The 18,934-nt window shown below is 41.7% G+C and overlaps 1 protein-coding gene across 2 annotated transcripts in view; it reads right to left on the reverse strand.

The window, feature by feature from the left end:
* The window catches only part of UTP4 (UTP4 small subunit processome component), a 145,953-nt gene that overhangs the window by 24,840 nt on the left and 102,179 nt on the right, over nt 1-18,934 (reverse strand). For both annotated transcript variants that reach the window (XM_086945769.1, XM_086945770.1), the window contains exons 8-11: nt 14,577-14,668; nt 14,287-14,383; nt 4,612-4,676; nt 474-596 (exon numbers count right to left, since the gene is read on the reverse strand). In XM_086945769.1, the coding sequence (XP_086801895.1) occupies nt 474-596; nt 4,612-4,676; nt 14,287-14,383; nt 14,577-14,668 (377 nt within the window). The remainder of the gene's footprint in view (nt 1-473; nt 597-4,611; nt 4,677-14,286; nt 14,384-14,576; nt 14,669-18,934) is intronic.

The following is an 18,934-nucleotide window of genomic DNA, read 5'->3' on the forward strand; positions in this document are numbered from 1 at the left end:
GATTGAAGCAAAAAAACGTTGAGGCATCACCTTAGAATAAATGATTTCACAAGCAATTTTAACCAAACTAATTTCAACCATGCAGTTATTCAACATTTGAATACCCAATAACTTTGCTTTTTCATCTGAACATTTCAGATGAACAAAGTGCTGCCTAACTCAAGCTCCATTTCAAACCCTCCAGACCAAGCTCTCTCCATGCTCATTTACCAAGTGTTCAAACATTGGAGCACATTACTCCCAAACAGAGACCGGTATTAATGATTTTCACTTTTAAACGACACACCGACTAGCATCCAGCTCCCCCCCTTGAAAATAAACATTTCCCTTACCCACCAATGGGCCCTTTCTAATAAAAAACATTCTTATTCCTTATCTGCTTCTGATAATTCAGACCAGTGCCCACACAATTTGCAAAGTCACTTACAAATCTTCCACAGAAAAAACTTTAGTACTAAACAACCTGTTCTTACCCTGGTGATGCCAATATTGTCACTGCCATGCTGTAGGCGATAAAGGCAAAACCGAGAAGCTGTAGCATAAGAAATCCAGCTGCCGCAAGGAGAGATGGCACTGCAGGAAATGTTTTCAGAGCCCTGCAATGGGAAATGTAATCATTAGAACTGCACAACGTGATACCTTGATGGCTGATTAGTAAGTATGCCACCCACTCACACGCACTTTTCAAAACAAATGAAACCAGTTAATGATGGCAACACTTTCCTTCATATTTCGAACACAAAATGATGGCCTAAACAGAAGAGGTCTGGAGGTTTCAAAGGCACAGATACCTTTGAGAACTCTGTTCCCATTACAAATCTTCTGACCACTTCGTTTGGCTTCAGCCCAAAGCCTCATTAATATGCGTGAGACACACAACCACACTCTTTTGACTTACGACTCATTCGACATTTAGACAGCTCAGATATTATCTTTCATAGGCAGAAGGCTTAAAGAAAGTACACTTAACTATATAAAAAGTTGTATACACAACTGTTTCTTTTATATAGCCATGGATAGTTTGGGGACATTCTCAATTCTTCTACAGTGGTTGTCTCTACTCCCATCATCAAAACTGTTCTCATTTAACAGCCAATTATCTACTTTGAATATTTTCCAAATTTCAAACTGCTCTCATTAAACAGCAATTTACCTAGTTTGAATATTCCCTAAATTTCAACAAACTATGTCAAAATAAAAAGTCCTATAAATAAAAGTTTTGGTTGAAAATGTAACGGTAAAACGCTGTGACACCAATAGTGAGTTTACATGCATTTCCCAGTGAAATTCAAAAAGGTAATCTTTGAAAAGCTGGATTTCACCATTTATGTTCCTTGGCCACAAATTTAACCTTCTTGCTAACGGAAACTCCAACCTCAAACCTAACCCTTACCACTAAACTAGCCTTTACCCACTCCCTGAACCTACTCTTTAATCTTAACATTGACTCTAACCCTAATCCTTATTCTAACCCAATTCCTAATCACGTTGCGAAGGCTAACCAGTAAACCAACTCCACCGAACCTTAACAGTAACCCATGCCACTACTCTACCCCTTAATTTATGTCGAACATTTACCCAACCCCTAAGCCTACTCTTTAACCCCGTTTACTCTAATCCTAACCCTTACTCTGACCCAAACGCTTATTCTACACCATTCTTTTTCTAACCCTAACCCAAAACAATGTGTACAATCTTAAGCACACCGCCACCCTAATCTTTAGGTAACTAATTTAAAAGCAGATCACAATTTAAAGGTCAATCACAATCTAAATCCACAAAATCCTGAAGGTATGACATACTACTAGAAGGACAGTCAGTGGGAACTTATTTTCACTGGCTTATATTTGAGATTGAGCACACCCCATGCAAAAGAAACCCAGTACACTTTTTGATGCAACTGAGAACAGGAAACAAGTCACAAGAACAATATAAGCGGCCAGCGGAAAGCTGGGGTTGAGGTACTAGAAGTCAGAAAAATAAATAAGGAGAAGCATGGAATCCACAAACCAGAACACATTCAGTATGAAGCAAAAGTTTAAAGATTTGCAGAAGAGCCTTCATCTTTAAAACAGCAAGATGTCTTTCAAAAAGTCGAAAGAAGCAGAACAGGCAACCAAAATAGAAGCCTAATGCTCGTTCTTTGGGCAATGGGGCAGTGTGGTAAGTGGGCCATATCAGAGATAGGTACTGTTGTTTACCACCGGGATCCCATGGCCTCGATTATTACTGAACTCCAGTTGGATAACCAAATTACTTCCTTTGTACACTTCTCTCTCTTAGTTCAGGAGGTGGTTCAGAATTATGGAGTACCCACACTTAATCTTATAGCTATTACTTTAAACAAAAGAAGAGGCTTGATTAAAATACAGGCAAATTTGGGCAGCAAGAATAAGACCAGCAAAGAAAAAAAATCATAAGGTCTTATCAATTTAAGGGGCTAAGAAACAACTACAAACACGATTATGCAGTAACAAGGTATAATCAAAGAAACATTGAAGTCTATCAGTAATGTTATCCCATGTATCAGAGGCCAGGAAATCTTAGGGTCTTGGTTCCCAACTATGGACAATATTTGTCAATGATTCTAGGTGCAAGACGAGAGGTTACAACTATATCATGTGTTATGATATGACTGCCCCTTGCTTTAATTTCCCACCAGCTCTATATTATAACATGGGGAACCTGCTGTCACCTGTTAAATCTCAAAAGTCGAACCGGTCCAAAGACAAACTTCTTGTGTCAAGTTTACACTGCCAAAAGGGGTAGGTGCTGTAAAAGCTATTCCAGGTTAAATGTTCCTGCAGAAGGATTATCTGTCAGTTATTAGGGGAGCCAAGGCAAAGTCTCCCAGAGACAATACATTTCAAGGACCCACATTTTTAAACGCTTTTCAGTTGACTGCAGGACTGGGTGGGCTCACTGGATGAGAAGGTTCCACTGATCCTTAATAGGACTTAGAATATATGGTCAATGACTAACTTGTTTTTAAATGTGAATACCCCACAAACATTAGGGCTTGGAAGACCATTCCAACAGTTAGAGAGTAAGGCAAACATGCATTAATCTAGCATGATCTATTTAGGGAACTGCCTTTGTATTTGGATAAGTAAAACCTATTCAATAAATAAATCATTGATGGTATAGGGAGGGCCCCCAAAGTAGATGAGAATTAAGTAATTACCAACAAAAAATTTCTCTTCGAGGTTTGTTTTTTTCTTGGTTGTTACTTCAAATGACACCATATTGCGGACACCTGAAGCATAAAGGCAGGTGGCTCGGACTCATTCTTATCGCAATTGTTCATGGATTTGCACCTCCAATTATGCGTCTGTGTGCAAATATGACTAATGCTGTATTGTGTCTGGTTCTCAAAGTGTCAATAAAAATTGTGTTAAAAAAATACATAACTTGATAGTTGTTGGGGATGAATTCACGTTCATTGATGAGAACGTTGTGGTCATACAAGAGCACGCAACCGATGAACTGGAGACCCTTGTCAGTGAGGAGGTTGTAGGTAAGAGCTTTGTCCACAAGGAAGTCTTCATTGTTGAGGGATTCAGTTGTTGTAATAATCAGTAGTGAGATGCCAGAGATAAGGTAGAAGTAATTGAAAGCAGAAAAGCCGATAAAGGTGACAATTTAGGTGGCAAAACGAATGTCATCACCCTTTTTGTTATGCATGAGAGGGGATTATATTTCAGAAAGATTGAGCACAATTATCACTGAGGTCAGGACTGTAGCTTTCTTTCTTATCCGCAGTAGTGGTAACTTTCACATTTTTCATTTAATTTTTGAGCATTAGAGAGGCAGAAGGTACACTTCTGACTGAGTTCCCTCTGGAGAACTATGCTTATTTTGGCACCCAGGCTAATGTCCACTCATGGTTTCTCAAAGTCTTTGCTGACAAGAGCCAGCAAACAGAAAGCAAATATAAGAGGCTGCCTTTCCCTCAACACTCGGCTAACACAAATACATTGGGCTCCCATTGAAAGCCGGATCAAAATGGAAGATTAGCTGCAGAGATTAGCAAAATATTTACAGGAAGGGACCACCTGATTTTAGAAATAAGTTGAGAGGAAGGGAAATGTTACTGCTGGAAAAGCCTAGGTTTCCTCAAGAGTGAATCTTACCTGTGACACTACCTCTCCAAAGCCATCCAAAATATCACAATTGACCATGCTTTCCAGTGTAATACACAAACATGGCTATTTAAATAAAAAGTAAAACAAAGGAGCTGATGATATGGTTTGAGTCACCACAAAGTTCAGTGAGTCAGGCGCTTAAGGGCAACTAAATTAACAGCCATAGAACATGGCCTCCCACCTCAGCAAAATGATTATAAGAAAATCATTTAGATAACATCAGGGGCATATACTTCCAGACATATAGATAAATGCCAGTCTTAGGACTCAAACCCTCAAGGCTCCTAATGTCACCAAATACCCACAACACTCCCACAACAGCAGGAGTGGTGCCTGTTTAAAGAAAAACTTTACTGCATGTAGCAAACCAGAGGTACTTATTCATTTGCGAATGTGTAAATCTTGCCTGTCCTTAACCCTCCTCACAGCACAATTCACAATTGTTACAGATAGTTTCCAAACAAACCTTTCTTTTCAGTTGCAACAGATGCTCTTGGCTTCTGGACACTGGGAGAATGTCTCCATGTTTTCCTGCAATAGAAGTAGCCAGAAAGAGCTTTAGTGAAAAAGGTAAAGTTGATGTTTCCTCTCTTGTCTAAGGCATTTCCCCCATGGAAGCAAATGCAAGGCTATGATTCCTGTTCCCAGCTACCATTACCAGATTCAGGTTCTCAGACCTACCTCCTTCTCCAGATCTTGTACTGCAGGTTTGTCAATTCCTTTACAGACAAGCAAAAAAGCCAATAGCAGTGTCACCAGATGTGAGATAGGTTTTTGGTTTGAGTGACAGCTCTCTGAAACAACGGTCTCACTTCTGAAATGCCTCACACAAAAAGCTTTTGCCCCGGCGACCTCCCTCCTACAGAGCTATTCGCAAACGTACTAAAACAATAGCAAACTGGGACCTTGTGGGAAGAATCTCAGCACACAACCTTTCAGGATATAGCTTAGGAGGGACACACATTTCTGAGCAGGCTAAGATTTCTAGCATGAGTTACCCAGACAGCCACAATTTGTGTACTGCTTTCACATTGGCCACTAAAGGCCCACTCTCCTTTGAAGTGCTTCTCAGCTTTTAACAATGCAGGAAAGAACAGGCAAGAAGAAAAGATTACTTACCTGCAATGACAGTATCCAGTGTTTGCGTCCTTCACAGATGCACATTCACTAAATTATTCCCCTATGAAGATGTGTTAAATTCTTAATATAGTCAATATGTAGTACAATAAAAAGCCGCCCATCCATATCATTCAGGGCTTATCAATCTAGCCTGTAAGTTGATGGGACTTAAGCTCTGCTCCCAGGAGCTCATTTACAGATACTTGAGCCAAGACGTATTGATTTGAGGATATTTCACAGCGGGACCAACACACACTCCATGCCGGTGTCTGTCCTGCAGCGACTATTTTTTTGGGTGTTTTTTTCTTTTCTTTTAAGGCTCCTCCATTTCCTTGTTGCACTCCCCACGCTGCACATGCGAATTCCCCCACCTGCAACTGCAGAGCTGTGTCTTTATGTGCTTTAGTGCAGACGGCGAAATGTCGGTCGGCATTAAAAATGCACCTCGAAGTCTGCATACCGGATGTGCTAAATGCATTATATGCCTTAACCGGAAGAGCATTCATGTGGGAAACTATGAAAGATTATCAATGCTGGAGACTAAGAGTTGCAGACAATACATTTATTTTGTAGCATTGGATCTTTTACTGATTTACATCCTTAGAATCATATAGAAAACATAATTATCTAGCGAGGTAGGATCAAGTGGATTATACACATTCTTCAACACAGCTTGTCCCACCTGCATTTCTGCTGTGGAATCAGTTTCATGGCTGTAGTATTTGCAAAATGTGTGCAGCTTTCTTATGTAAATCTTTCTTGGGCCAAAGAATTAGTTTGGAGAGCGGCCACTACAGTCATGAAGGTACACTACCAGAATACCACAATGTGCCACAAAAATATTTACCACAACATATAATCTACCACTGTATTGTCAAAGAAAATATATATTTACCATGACTACAAAGTGGTTCTGTATTCTACAGTCAAAACTCTTGTAGGTCGAGGTTTGTGACCTCCCTACTCTAATATACGACCTTCATGAATCTGAAGTGTTAGTAGTCACTCTTGCAGGCAAAGGCTGATTAGCTTTCACATACCTCACTTTTCTAAAAGATCTATCTTGCAATTCCTTGTGGCCATACTCTTTTTGTTGCATCTTAAAGCAAAAGACAATTTCTGCCAATGCAGAAGGATAAAAAGGCTGTTTGGCTGGTATGGTAGTACAAATACACCTTTGAAATGGATCTTAAAATGAATCCTTAGAACGATTTTCCCTTGTAGAAAATTGTACATGGTTTCATCACGAGGAAATACGTTAACTTCAGAAAACCTTCTCACATATTTAAATACTTCTACTAGGCCTCTCCTTTCTGCAACTAGCTCAAAGGGTATGTACATCCAACTGCCACTCTGAAAGCCGCTCTTTCAAGCAGTTGTTGGTCCACATTGTGGAGGGAACAGCCTTCTAAAGTGCTTTCAAAAGTGGTTAATTATAGGAGAGTCAAATCGTGAATGATGGGTTTCTATAAATGATTTACAAGTGCACGGATACAAATGCTACCTGGAGGCCACTTTCAGTTGAACATTGTAAATATGTCAAAATCTGAAGTGGAAGAGATAATAATTGATGTATGTCTTTGTCGCTACATCATTTACAAAATCACTTTCTGTTTTTGGGCAAATGCCCCTCTTGTGTATCAATCAATCCAAGCATCCATGCATTAGATGGCAAGTGTTGCACAGTTAGTGGTTACTTAATGTAAATTCACTCTCATTGAGTTGAGCGTGGAGGTGAATTCTGTCTGGGACATACAAGACTGTTGAGAAACATATCGTAACTCCTTGACTAGCATGTAGTCAGTAGTGGGATTAAAGGGATCATGAGCCAAGGATGCAAAAATGCTTACCTAACTGGTATTTATTTGCTGAACTTAGGGGTAAAGATTCACCACTTTGTTTGGTATGATTTTTTAGTAAATTGCTCCAAACATCGTATGATTAGGACAGTTACTGATTGTAGAGCTGTCATTCAATGAAACTTTGGCAGTTGCCCCTTTGCTCCTCAGCTAGTTTATTCTCAATGCAGAGGGTGTCTTAGGAGACTATGTAGTCAATATGGCTCTTGCACGTCCTGCACATCCTCATTCTCAAAGGCGTAATGCATTTATGGATGGCTAGGGAGCTAGACTTCTCAACAGCTTCACATTATAGGCCAAAAGCACAAACCATTGAAGAACTAGTTAATGAGCACGTATACATAGTTCTGCTTCAAACATCGTTTTCCTGTTAAGCTATGTGGGTGTGCCACACACCCGAAAAGGGATAAGTGAGACTACTGCCACCTGCTGCAACAATGTAAGACAAGGAAGATCTTCCTTGAGGTTGGCAAGAAATCAACTGGAGAAAGACTTGCTTGAAGGACACTAATAACAGAATGTATGCTTCCCAATTTCTGGTGGTTCATTTCCAGAATCAACCTTGGTTGTTCCGATTGGCCAAATGGATAGCTAGTAATTATACAATAGTGGTTTGCTAGATGACATAACACTCAGGCTAGCCTTGCACTTCCAAACCAGGCATGTCTGCATCTTGAAGAATATGCCCATTTTCAGGATAGCTGATAATCTAGCACAAGTTGGCCCAGTCAGGTACCATTGCTGCTCCAATTTTCTTTCAGGAAGTGTTCAACATTTGCTACCCTTTTAATTTATTCAGAATGCTAAAGCTGCTAGAAAGCGGAACCTTGCCCTTCAACCCACAAAGTGCGGGAAAGTGTACTCGATAGGATGGATTTCAGAGGGGCTGGAGGGGAGGATTTCATAATCTGTGCCAGTTTCCCATATGTGATCAAAATAGGTGTTTTGGGAGCTGGCTTGGTAGGTTCCTTCATAAAATCACAAAGGATGAATCCTTTCATACAGTAAAGCCGAAAGCTTCTGTAACTTTAGATATAAAAATCTGAAATTGGTAAGAGCCTCTGGCAGGTACACTTTGGGACGTATATAAGCAAGTGCCTCCTTACTAGCTATGAAATCTTCACATACAGCTGCATTGAAAGTGTAATCAACACAATTTAAGTAATTATTTAAGAATGTATTTAAGATGGGTCTCACCAGCCTTTTCTATGACAGCTACCTCTGCTCAAAGAAAAGTCACACCAAGCTACTAACAAATTGTATTACAGTAAAATAGTGAACACTTCCGTTAACAATACACTAGTGACCACCCAAACATTTGAGGTGGGGTTACTAGCAGAAATATGAGGAAAAGCTTTAGGAATATGCAGTGCCTCCAACACGACTAATGAAATAACAGTCAAAGCAGTGTGCACCCCCTGATACAAACGACGACACCAGTAAGTCTCCACAACTCAATGTGAATTACCATACAACTATCCACTTTAAATAAGTTTTATAAATGTAATAATTTTGCCTTATCAGCATATCAATGTCTGAAAATAAAAACTTTACTTTTCAATCAAATTCATCTTCCTTTTTGAGCAAATAAACTCAACTCTAAATTATTTACTGAGAGAAACATTTTTCCCCTTCAAAATACATTTTTCATTAAATATGTGGTCCCCAAACATCAGCTTGTCATTTTCATCAAGTACTCCCAGGTACAAATGCTTCGCATGGCCTGAATCTGCTTCAAATGCAAGGATAATCCCCATCATGCCAACAATGCCCATAATATTCCAATAATACTCACTACTGTACCAGAAGCACCTCTGTGCCAGGGCTGGACATCATAATGGCTAGGATGCCACATTATATCAGTCAGGGTCATTATATCAAGGGTGGCCAAAATTAGATCAGTCATGATACCAATTGGTCAGTGACGATAACCAGTATGCATAACTAGACCAATGGTCTAATTATTTCAAGGATGACAATCATTATGACAGGGCCACAATAAAGACAAGATCTGACACAGCTGTTCAGAGACGAACCCAGTATGATGGGAATCAACATATTCCCTTGCTGGTCCTCGACATAGCTTCCACAGAGCTACACTGCTTAATCAGAGAGAAATGCAATACCAAACACATAAATATGCACACATGCATGAACATACGAAGCTTAGAAGTCGTTCTCTGCTCTAGATCCAGCCCCAGCTCACCTCAGCTCATGGGGTGATCATACACCTAACTCAGACTTTTTTCTTAGACTCTTGCCATGCCACACCTATGTGACTCTGCTCTGGCTATTGCTGGCGCTCATCGTTTCAAGCCCATTGGCCCCAGTAGGCCAATACAGTGTGTGCTTGTGGACTCAGCATGAAGCTCTTCCATTGGTTTGGCTCGCAACAGCTCTAAAGGTCTTGAGATGACCAGTGATATCTTCTTTAATGTGCATAAACCCATTAATGATGTACTTGGGTCAGATTTTCGCCAGAGAGCTACTTCAAGGGTGTTGGGGTGCTGCCAAGAGCTTCCGGCCCACATGTTGGAGACCAATGATTTAAGGTTTTTTATATGTATACAAGTGATGCAAGCTATTTCAGATACCCAACGATAAAAATAAAAAAAGACATTGCCAAGTTCATAATCCTAGAGCACTGGAGTCAGCTGGATGAAGTTAGATCTGGAATTCTTCAATCAACCTCGAAAAATCAAGGACTTCATTAACAAGAATGTCAAAAAATTGTTTTTCAAGAGTTTTCTGAACTGAGGATAACTGGTTTTTGAGCCCAACCCCAAGGTTTTTCTGACCTACTTTATCTCTTAAACAAGCAATTCTTGATGGGGTATGGCTATGAAGAATGCAGGTTTCAGTTTGGATTTAATGATGTGCCAGTTTGAGTAAATAACTGGGATCTTTACAGCAGGCTGCTTTATGCATAATTCAAAGTATCTAGAGCTTGATCTTCGATTCAAACAGAAGCCAGTGGAGGGCTCTTAAGACTGTCCTGATGTGGTTGTACGTCTACAGTTGCTTGCAGTGTATGGCTGCTTGGTTTTGCACACTTAACAGCCTGACAATCGTTTGCTTTGGCATGCCAGTAGAGACCATAATGCACCATTACTATTTTGCCATGAAAAGAGCACTCGTAAGCTCACGTTGGTGGTCAGTTTAATCTAGGGAGCTTTGAAGTGCTTCTTTTTCCCATATTAGGGACGATAATGTACCTTTCCCTTTGTCCAAACATTCTCAGTAAGGGGTGTAACACAATGCGTATTAGTATCTAGGAAAGAAAAACATTTGAAAAAGAGCATCTCTGTCCAAAAATGATAGAAGGAGCTTTTGTTAATGCTTTGTCATTTGGAGCAGGAGCAGTACTAGAACTACATTATGCTTTAAACCAAGTTTTGTATCTTTAGCTGTAAGCAAGCCCAAATATCTGAACTTTGCTTGTGTGATCTGCAAGTGGTATTCAACAAGTGTCCCAATTTCACGCCTCTCGATCAAAAAGAGGAGTTTTAATTTTACTTCTAGAATGCATAGTTAATTAAAACTGTTATACCTTCAAACAATAAAACAATGATAAAATGTGGAATATGCAGAGCTACTGTGGTCAAACAAGAGTAAGGCTAGAAGGAATTTGCTCCTATAATGACGTTGTAGCAAAAACAGTTTAATGAAGGAATATCGGATGATATAATATAAGAGCTCAATTTTAAAAGTGCTAAAGTACTGTGTATACGTGGTTGCATGGGAAGGATCCTGCCAGACCTGGCTGCAGCTCCCATTATGCTGCTCCTAGCAACTGGTGTTAACTGTTGCGCCTGGGTCATTAGGTGACGGGCCGCGACTGTCTGGTCTGTGATTATCTGATGCCCGGAGGGGCTTAAGATCTACTGTTCAAGTTTATCCAGGTATTTCACAAGCCTACGGTCGAGTTGCAGGTCATCCCATTGAAACAGGCTCCTAATTTACAGGCCGGCAGCTACAAAGTCTCTTTTGGTTCCAAGTCGGTGGGAGAATTGTTTTCCGGTCTTCCATATTGCCCTTACAGATGTCGATCTGGTGAATCAATGCCTCAGGGGCTATGGCGGCATGTCCCAGTCATATTTGCACGCTTCCACGGCTGGAGACTTAGATACAACAGCAGGCATCCCATGTGGAATTTCATGAAAGCGGTTTTAAGTTGAGGTTTAATAGCTATATCCAGTTATGACTGGTGTGCTAGTTCAGTGTAGTATGACAGGGTGACCAAGGAGAGCTGTCTCTTGGTAAATACCTCCTTGTCAGCTAGCAGTGAACAGGCCTAGACTTTTATGTTAACCAACGCTTTGGTGGTAGGAGCTAAAGGATTCCCATACCTAGTGATGCCAAGGAACTATCTATGTAGAGCCTGGCTAAGGAGTAGGTCCTCCAATTCATTTTTACCAAAGGGACAGAGTTGAGAGTTCCTGAAGTTGCTGCCTTAAGTTTAAAGCATAGCTTGATGAATGCAAACTCCCTCACCATTGATTGTCTGACTAGGCCAAACTTGAGGCGTAATTGGGCAGGTGACGTATAAGGAGGGCTCCCGCTTTTATGTTTTTTTTTTTACATTTCCATCTGTATTTATTCATATTCATTTCTTGCTAATTTTATCTGTATTTATCCATATTTATTTTGGTCTTTGTTAAAAAATGAAGCTGAAATTAGTATATTTCCCCGTTTATTTAACCAATAAATATGCATTTGTGCTTGAATGCCTGCCAGGTTTCAGTGCTGTGAACACCCGCTTAAGTTAAATCAATGCACTTATATGCAAACATGCAAACTTCAGTATCAGCCTTGTGTATATCAACTGCTATTAAAGTCTCTTTACTAAAATCTCTTTCTTTTTTTAACCCCTTTTCCCATCAACCCACACAGCTATTGGCTTGGTAGTCACGGCTCATAGAATTTAGAATTACTCACAAAACCCAATTTCTGTTTTTATCCACATTTAAAAATTAACACAGACATGAAAATAAATGTTTTCTGTGTGTATTCATCTGTAAAATCAGTAAAAATGGAAAACAGGGAGCCCTGCTTATAAGCTGGTAGAGAGAACCCGCAATTGGAAGAACCATGTGATGACTCTCTCAAGGTTGGCCCTGTTCCTTCCCCTCAAGGTTTCACTACCATATACAATGCTGAGGATTAGTTTTGCCTGGATTATTTTATCAAAGGTAAGCAGTAAGTGATAGGAAAGAGGACTCATATGATCTTTAAAAATGTATGCTATGCAAACAAATGATGGAAGGAATGCTGAACAAATCATTCACACCCCCAGACAAGAGATCTGGGTTAAATCCATTGTTCTTTTGCTCATCATGCCACCCCAGTAGGATACTTGTTTCTGGTCCAGGGAGGACCAGGTTTAGCAGTTCGGACTGGACTGTTCCTATGAGGAGCAGGATCAAGGCGGATTGCCATATAGCTGGGTCCAAACTGGGGTGGCGTGGTGAGCAAAAAACACAATGGATTAAACCAAGATCTGTGACTGGAGGGTGAATGTTTGCATTGTTCAGCATTCTGACAACCATCTGTTCTTTTTGCTTTTGTCGTCTTAATTGGGAAGGGTATGACCAGACGTGGGTCCCCTGCTCACTGTGCCACTGGGTTCAAGGTAGCTTGGCTGATGAGTTGTGATGCCCCGAAACTAGTCCTAGAATACTGGTTTCTGGTCCAGGAAGGACCTGGCTTGGCAGTTTGGGCTGAACTGTTCCCATGAGGAGCAGGGTCAAGACTGATATGCATACGGCTTGGTCCATCTGGGGTGGTGTGGTGAGCAGAAAACAATGGATTAAACCCAAATCTGTGACAGGGGTGAATGTTTGCATTGTTCAGCATTCCGTCTATCATCTGTTCTTATTGCTTTAAAAATGGGTAGCAGCATAGGTATGGAGCTACACAGATTTGCTAGGTATGGACTGTTGGCACATAACAAATGATGTTCACATAAAGCTCAACCTTATGATCCTATTCACAGAATCAGCTGAACCCTCTGGTGTGAGGATCTCACCTGGTCCAGCAGCTTCATGTTCCGCAGACAAGGCAAATACCAAAGGGGAGAAGCAGCATTCTGCGTATTTCCACTACCCGACCTGGAATATTCCCAAAATGAACACACTCACACTGTGTATAATAATCTTATCCACTTGAGATATCTCCGGTCTAATTTCATTGTTACAATCATTTTAGTATTAAATCTTTTTATTGAAAAATAGGCTCCCATGCAGTGCAGAAAATATACAGCATACAAAGCATAAGCAATGAGTCCCAGACCAAAAGCGATATCAGAACAGAGCTTTCTAGGAGGTCCACTTAGCCAAAAAGACTCCTGATCTTGTCGGTAAAGCAGCTGGTTCCGAACTCCCCACCCCAACCCCCTCCACCCTCGTTCCAGGTCCAATTCCCCACACCAAGCACGCATCCTGTCTCTCAACTCTAAATCAAGCATCGGGTTGTGATAGTCGCAGCAACCGCAGGTATCGGGGGCATGTCACTTCCCTGAATTCCGTGGCCAACAGAGACAAGAAGGGTTGCCATAGCTCCGCATATTTAGCCCCTTCCCCTGCTTTAACCAAGGACAGTTTCTCCATACCCAAGACGGACCAAAGCTGGCCCAACCAACCCTGAAAAGTAGGGACCTGTGAGGTGCGCCACAAGGCCAGAATGTTCTGGGTGGCGGAGCACAAGTTACAATCATTTTAGAGAAAATATCATTTCACCCTCTACAGACAGTACATGGGCGTTCAACAATTTACGATTTCCAATGAGTTCTGTAGTTGATGAAGGTTAATCTAGGTCGATATCCTGGGTATGAATCCGGATTGATCTGGTTTGACTGATTAGATACCACTTATCGCAAACTAAGAACAAAAGCCTTCCACCTGGCTCTGTGCCCAGAGAGATTAAAAATGGAATGAGCGTGGAGCCTGAATACCTCATACATATGAGCTTATTTAATGCACCCTTGTTGTCACTATAGAAAGGTTACACAGCTGTGAAGGTCTTCAGAGTCTAGTATGTTTTTAGAATTTTTTTTATGAAGTGCTTTTGCAAAGAAACACCATAAAATTCTTGCAGGGTCTTTCAACAAGGTTTGCTATTTAATAAATCTCACCACTCAGTCTCCTCCTCATCTCATAATTTACCTTGTGCCTCAGTGGCACCAAGCCTCCAGAGTTCCAAACGATCTGGATATTGGAAGAGAAGCAGCTGGGCCTTCTTTGCACAGCAAACTAGGCGGCGCTAAAAGAAAACAACAAAAAAAACATTACTTCAGGCAAAGAGCGGTCTTTTGCAGTTACAAAACTAATTATTGCTGCTGCGTCAGTGTCATACCTGGTAACAGTTGCCCGATCTTTTATCACGGTTTAATACCACTGATCACTTAAACAGCCCATAAATGGACAACTCTCAATGTGCAGAAGAAGAAACTTACATGTGGGAAGGTTATTTTTCGCAGGGCAGCATCATAATTCTTGGACTGCACCTTTTCCATGAGTGGGCGAATGACCAAATTAGCATCCAGACCTTGAGAGGAAGTTAGGAGATGGTTAAACATAGGTAAATCAGGTCAAAGAAGAGGCAGAAGTAAACCCTATATAGATTTATTAACATGTACCATTGTGCAAAATTATATTAACTGACTCATGATAAATGTGGCAGTCAAATGTGGCCAACACATGAACATTTGAAAATGATGGACTATGGATGGAAGTATTTAAAAACGGTAAGTGCTGCAATTAAACAGTTCATCAATGTGCTGCACTGTATCACAAGAGATTGGGGCATAGGACTCCTGTTTCTTGAGATAGGCCAGACCTCAGAGCATCGGATTAGGTGAGTTCTGTAGTAAGCTGGCTCTGTATATAGTGGACCAAAACAAGGTACACTGTGTAAAGAGTCCAGGCAAACCCCAGTTGGTCTACAGAGGCACACATGATAACCCAAATGCTCTCTTTTGTAGAACTGTGGGGGAGCAGTTAGGCTTATCAGAGGGTAATGCTAAGCATTTATTGACACACACAGAGGCAGTAAATGACACACACACTCGAGTATAAATATGAAACCAATTTAGTAAAATAAGTTGTATTTTTATATAAATTTGGATACCAAGAACTTCAATAGCAAGTAAGTACGTTTTAAAATAAAATTTTAGCAGGTAAGTAAATGTTCACTTAAATGCGTCTACACGCATAATGATTTCCTATGGGAGAAATGGCAAAGATAGCAAATAAGTATTTACGTTCTGTTTCCGGGGGTCTCCTTCGGGAATTAGGGTCGAAGTGGGCCAAGGTCCAAAGTACTACCAGCAGTGTCTTGTTACCTGTCCTGGGGTGTCCAGTTGCAGAGGGCCGGTAGCTAGGAGCAAGGGGGCCACCTAGAAACAGGTAGCAGAGGGGGACTTGAGGAAAAGTCTGGGAGCTCCCAACAGGGGGCTCGGGACTTAGAGGTCTGGGGACAAGGGAGCACAGTCTGTTTGTTGGTGCCCGGGCTTGGATGCTCGGGTGCATAGTGGAAAGGTCGGCTGGGCTCTGTGAACGTCGGATCCTTGCGGTCGTCATCTTGTCGGTTGAGGGTGGGAAAAATCAGGACAGCTGGGTCACTCTGGAACTGAGTCTCCGTAGTGCTGACATCCCTCGACGGCTGCATGGCTGTGGACTCGCTTGAGTCCTGACTCGATTCTCATGGTTCCTGCTTGTTGCAAGTGGTCCGATACCCTGGGTATTTGTCCTGTGCAGCTCTGTTTGGTCCTGGCATCCTCTCACTCAGTGTGGCTGATGGATCAGACATTCTGGAGCATAGGGTCCTGTTATTGTGGGGTTGCTGCTTCAGGTTGGCCGGACTTTATGTTTTAGTGATTGCAGACTGCAGGGCAGTAGCTCCTCGACTCCAAGGGAGATTGCTTGGCGATTTGTGAAGGTTGGCAGTATTCCGCGGTTCTTGGAGGCTGGTTAGCTGCAGGACGAGCTGCTGGGTCGAGATTGTTGAGACTTCGTGCGGCAGGCACGGTTTGGTGGCCCATAAGTCCACACCAGCCTTCAGTTTGTGCCTTTTCTTGCGGCTCTCGGTGTCCTTTTCTTCTTGATCCATCAAATCGAAGTTTCTGGTGTCATGGGTGCCAACTAAATACTCAATATAGGGGTGTATGGGTAGTGACCGGTAGTAGCCACTTACCTTTAGGGTGTCTACACCCTCTATATGACCACTTCTGTGGGCAGTGGGCACAACCCTGACCCAGAGTGCCTAATCCCACCAAAATCAAGATGGTGAAATTCTAAAAGTTGTATCCACATCAAGTAGCCCACTCTAGGTGTGGTACTAGTCTGAGAGGAGGACACGCCTCCTAACTAACTACTTTTAGCCCCTGCCCAGATGCCAAATGGGCCCGGGGCAGGGAGTGGCAAATACCCTGTCTGGGGAAGCCTTGGATTGCATATCAAAGGCAGCAGATGCCTTTGAAGCCTCCAGTCTAGATATGCTGATTAATTTAGTCCTGCCACTTGGAAGAGGTGACAACACCTCCGGTCGGAGCAGGCTTTGTTTCTGGCTTCAGAGAGCATGAGCTCTCACCTGCAGGGGGTCAGAAACCTGTTTGTGGTAGCAGGCTGTCAGTCAGTAGTTAATAGGTTTTCAGGGGGCTCCTCTAAGGTGCCCTCTGGGTGCATGTATTAATAAATACATCACTTGAATTGGTATGGGCTTATTAATATGAGATGTTTGTTACCAAACATCTCTAGTTTCAGAGAAGTCATCATGTAGCTGGGGAACTCATAAACACCAGTGTCCAGCACATGTACTTAAAAAAGACCTCCCTATTCACCTGCAATATCTGAGAATTGACTTAGACATCACAAGGGCATATATGCTCATGCAGATATGTCCTCAAATGTAGTACAGTGAACCCTGCCTTAGGGCAGTCAGGCCTGCTGTGGGGATGACTTATCTACACTGCATGCAGTGTCAACAGGAATGGCACACAAGAGGTGTGCCATGTTGTGTCTTCACTTTTCTCTTCACAATGACTCACAGCCTGCAATGGCAGTTTGCATGTTGGTGCGGAGGGTTCCCTTAGGGTGGCACAATACATGTTATGGCCCTTAGGGACCCTCTTTAGCCTCCTTGCCCTAAGTTCCAGGGTTACCATTTACTGGGGACAAGGGGTGCTAAAGGTATTCTCAAGTGGGGAAATAATTGTACAGTTTTAGTTAAAGAGAGTTGGCCCCGGGGACCTGGTTAGCAGGAATCCAGTGTGCTTCTGTCAAAGTTGCATCAGATACCATGTAAATAGTGGGGGTGACCATGTCAAAAAAGGACATTTTCCTACAGGTTCTTTCCTCACAGAGCACGAACAGGTGTTTCTTGACAGGCAAGGACTGTACAGCGGAAGAAAGACAATCGGTCACAGAATCAATCAGGCTGTACATGGCAGCTCTTGTGGATGTGACACTTTCCTCTGTTCCTTCCTCATGCATTGTGGCTGAACCTCAATTTGCTGCAGGTTGCTCCACTCCACTGTTTTGGACATATTCTTATCAAGAAGTCACTAGCTTTACCGTTTTCATGAAACTACCCAGTCAGAGGAGCATCATGAGGAGAGTTTCACCTTGAACTCAGTTGCCCCACTTCCTCCAAGCAACATGCTATCACGGCATACAAGGGTGTGTGTAACTTGTAAGCTCCGCAGTTTTATCTTTCTATAACGCTCAGTTTGGGACTCCAATTCACACTCAAGACAGGAGCCAGGATTATTAATAATACTGCCATAAATAAACAATCCAAGCATCCAATTTCAGACCGGATTCACCTACAGAACTCAATAAGTGACGAGGGAAAAAGCAGTGACCATATTCTCAAACATATGGTGCATTTGAAGACAACTTCTCATGAAGGGATAAGGTCAAATAGAGATGTGAACATAATGATTTTCTATAGCACTTTAGATCATAGTTCTGCCCTTTGCTAGCACTTTAAGTAACACATACTATTATTACATATTAATAGTACTCAACTTATTTTAGTGGCCTTGGAAAGATTGCAGGCTGTGTTCGCCATGCAAAAGCTAGAACTTGTTATATGATCTAGAGACCACATGATGGTAGAGGAGATGGAAAGAAAGTAAATCAGCGGATGCCAGTGTGAGCAATCAGGGACTGACCGAGATAAAAATAAAGCAGGAAGACAGTGAAAGAAATACTAGGACCCAACCGAGTCTACAGAAACCACAAACTGTAACTCTTGACCAGGCTTATTCCTCTTACTGTCAAAGCACACTATCTCCTTCTCCCCCTCCTCCCTCCATTTGGATTCAGATCCCATTTTGTTAACTTTATGGTCTCTTCTTGAGGGTCACACACAACCAATATGATTTGTATTTGTGGTGGGAGAATTACAAGTAACCAAAAAAAACCATGCATATTCCCTCTCTCACATTCCCTTAGGTTTCCTTCTTTCTGCATCATATTTCCACATTTTCCTTCTGGTACTTAATTATCAATTTGTATCCTAGTTTTGTATTCTATAGCAGGCTTGCAAAAGGATACTAAGCCCAGAATGAGGGATCCCTACTTGTCTGCTTTACCTCATCAGTATTTTAGCAAGAAAATTAAAAGTTCAACTAGTTTGAAATCGCAATATACAGAAAGTATTGTCTGAAATGTTGCTGAAAGTATTCTCTTTTGCAACGAGGTCCCTTGGAAAGAAACTTGGGAGGGTTCTCAGGATGCAATTTTAATACACGGCTTTCCCCTCCGAGTCCTGGAGAGAAAGCCTTACTGTCATTATTTAAAGAAATCG

Source organism: Lissotriton vulgaris, chromosome 12 (genome assembly GCF_964263255.1).
Source record: "Lissotriton vulgaris chromosome 12, aLisVul1.2, whole genome shotgun sequence".
Lineage (NCBI taxonomy): Eukaryota > Metazoa > Chordata > Amphibia > Caudata > Salamandridae > Lissotriton > Lissotriton vulgaris.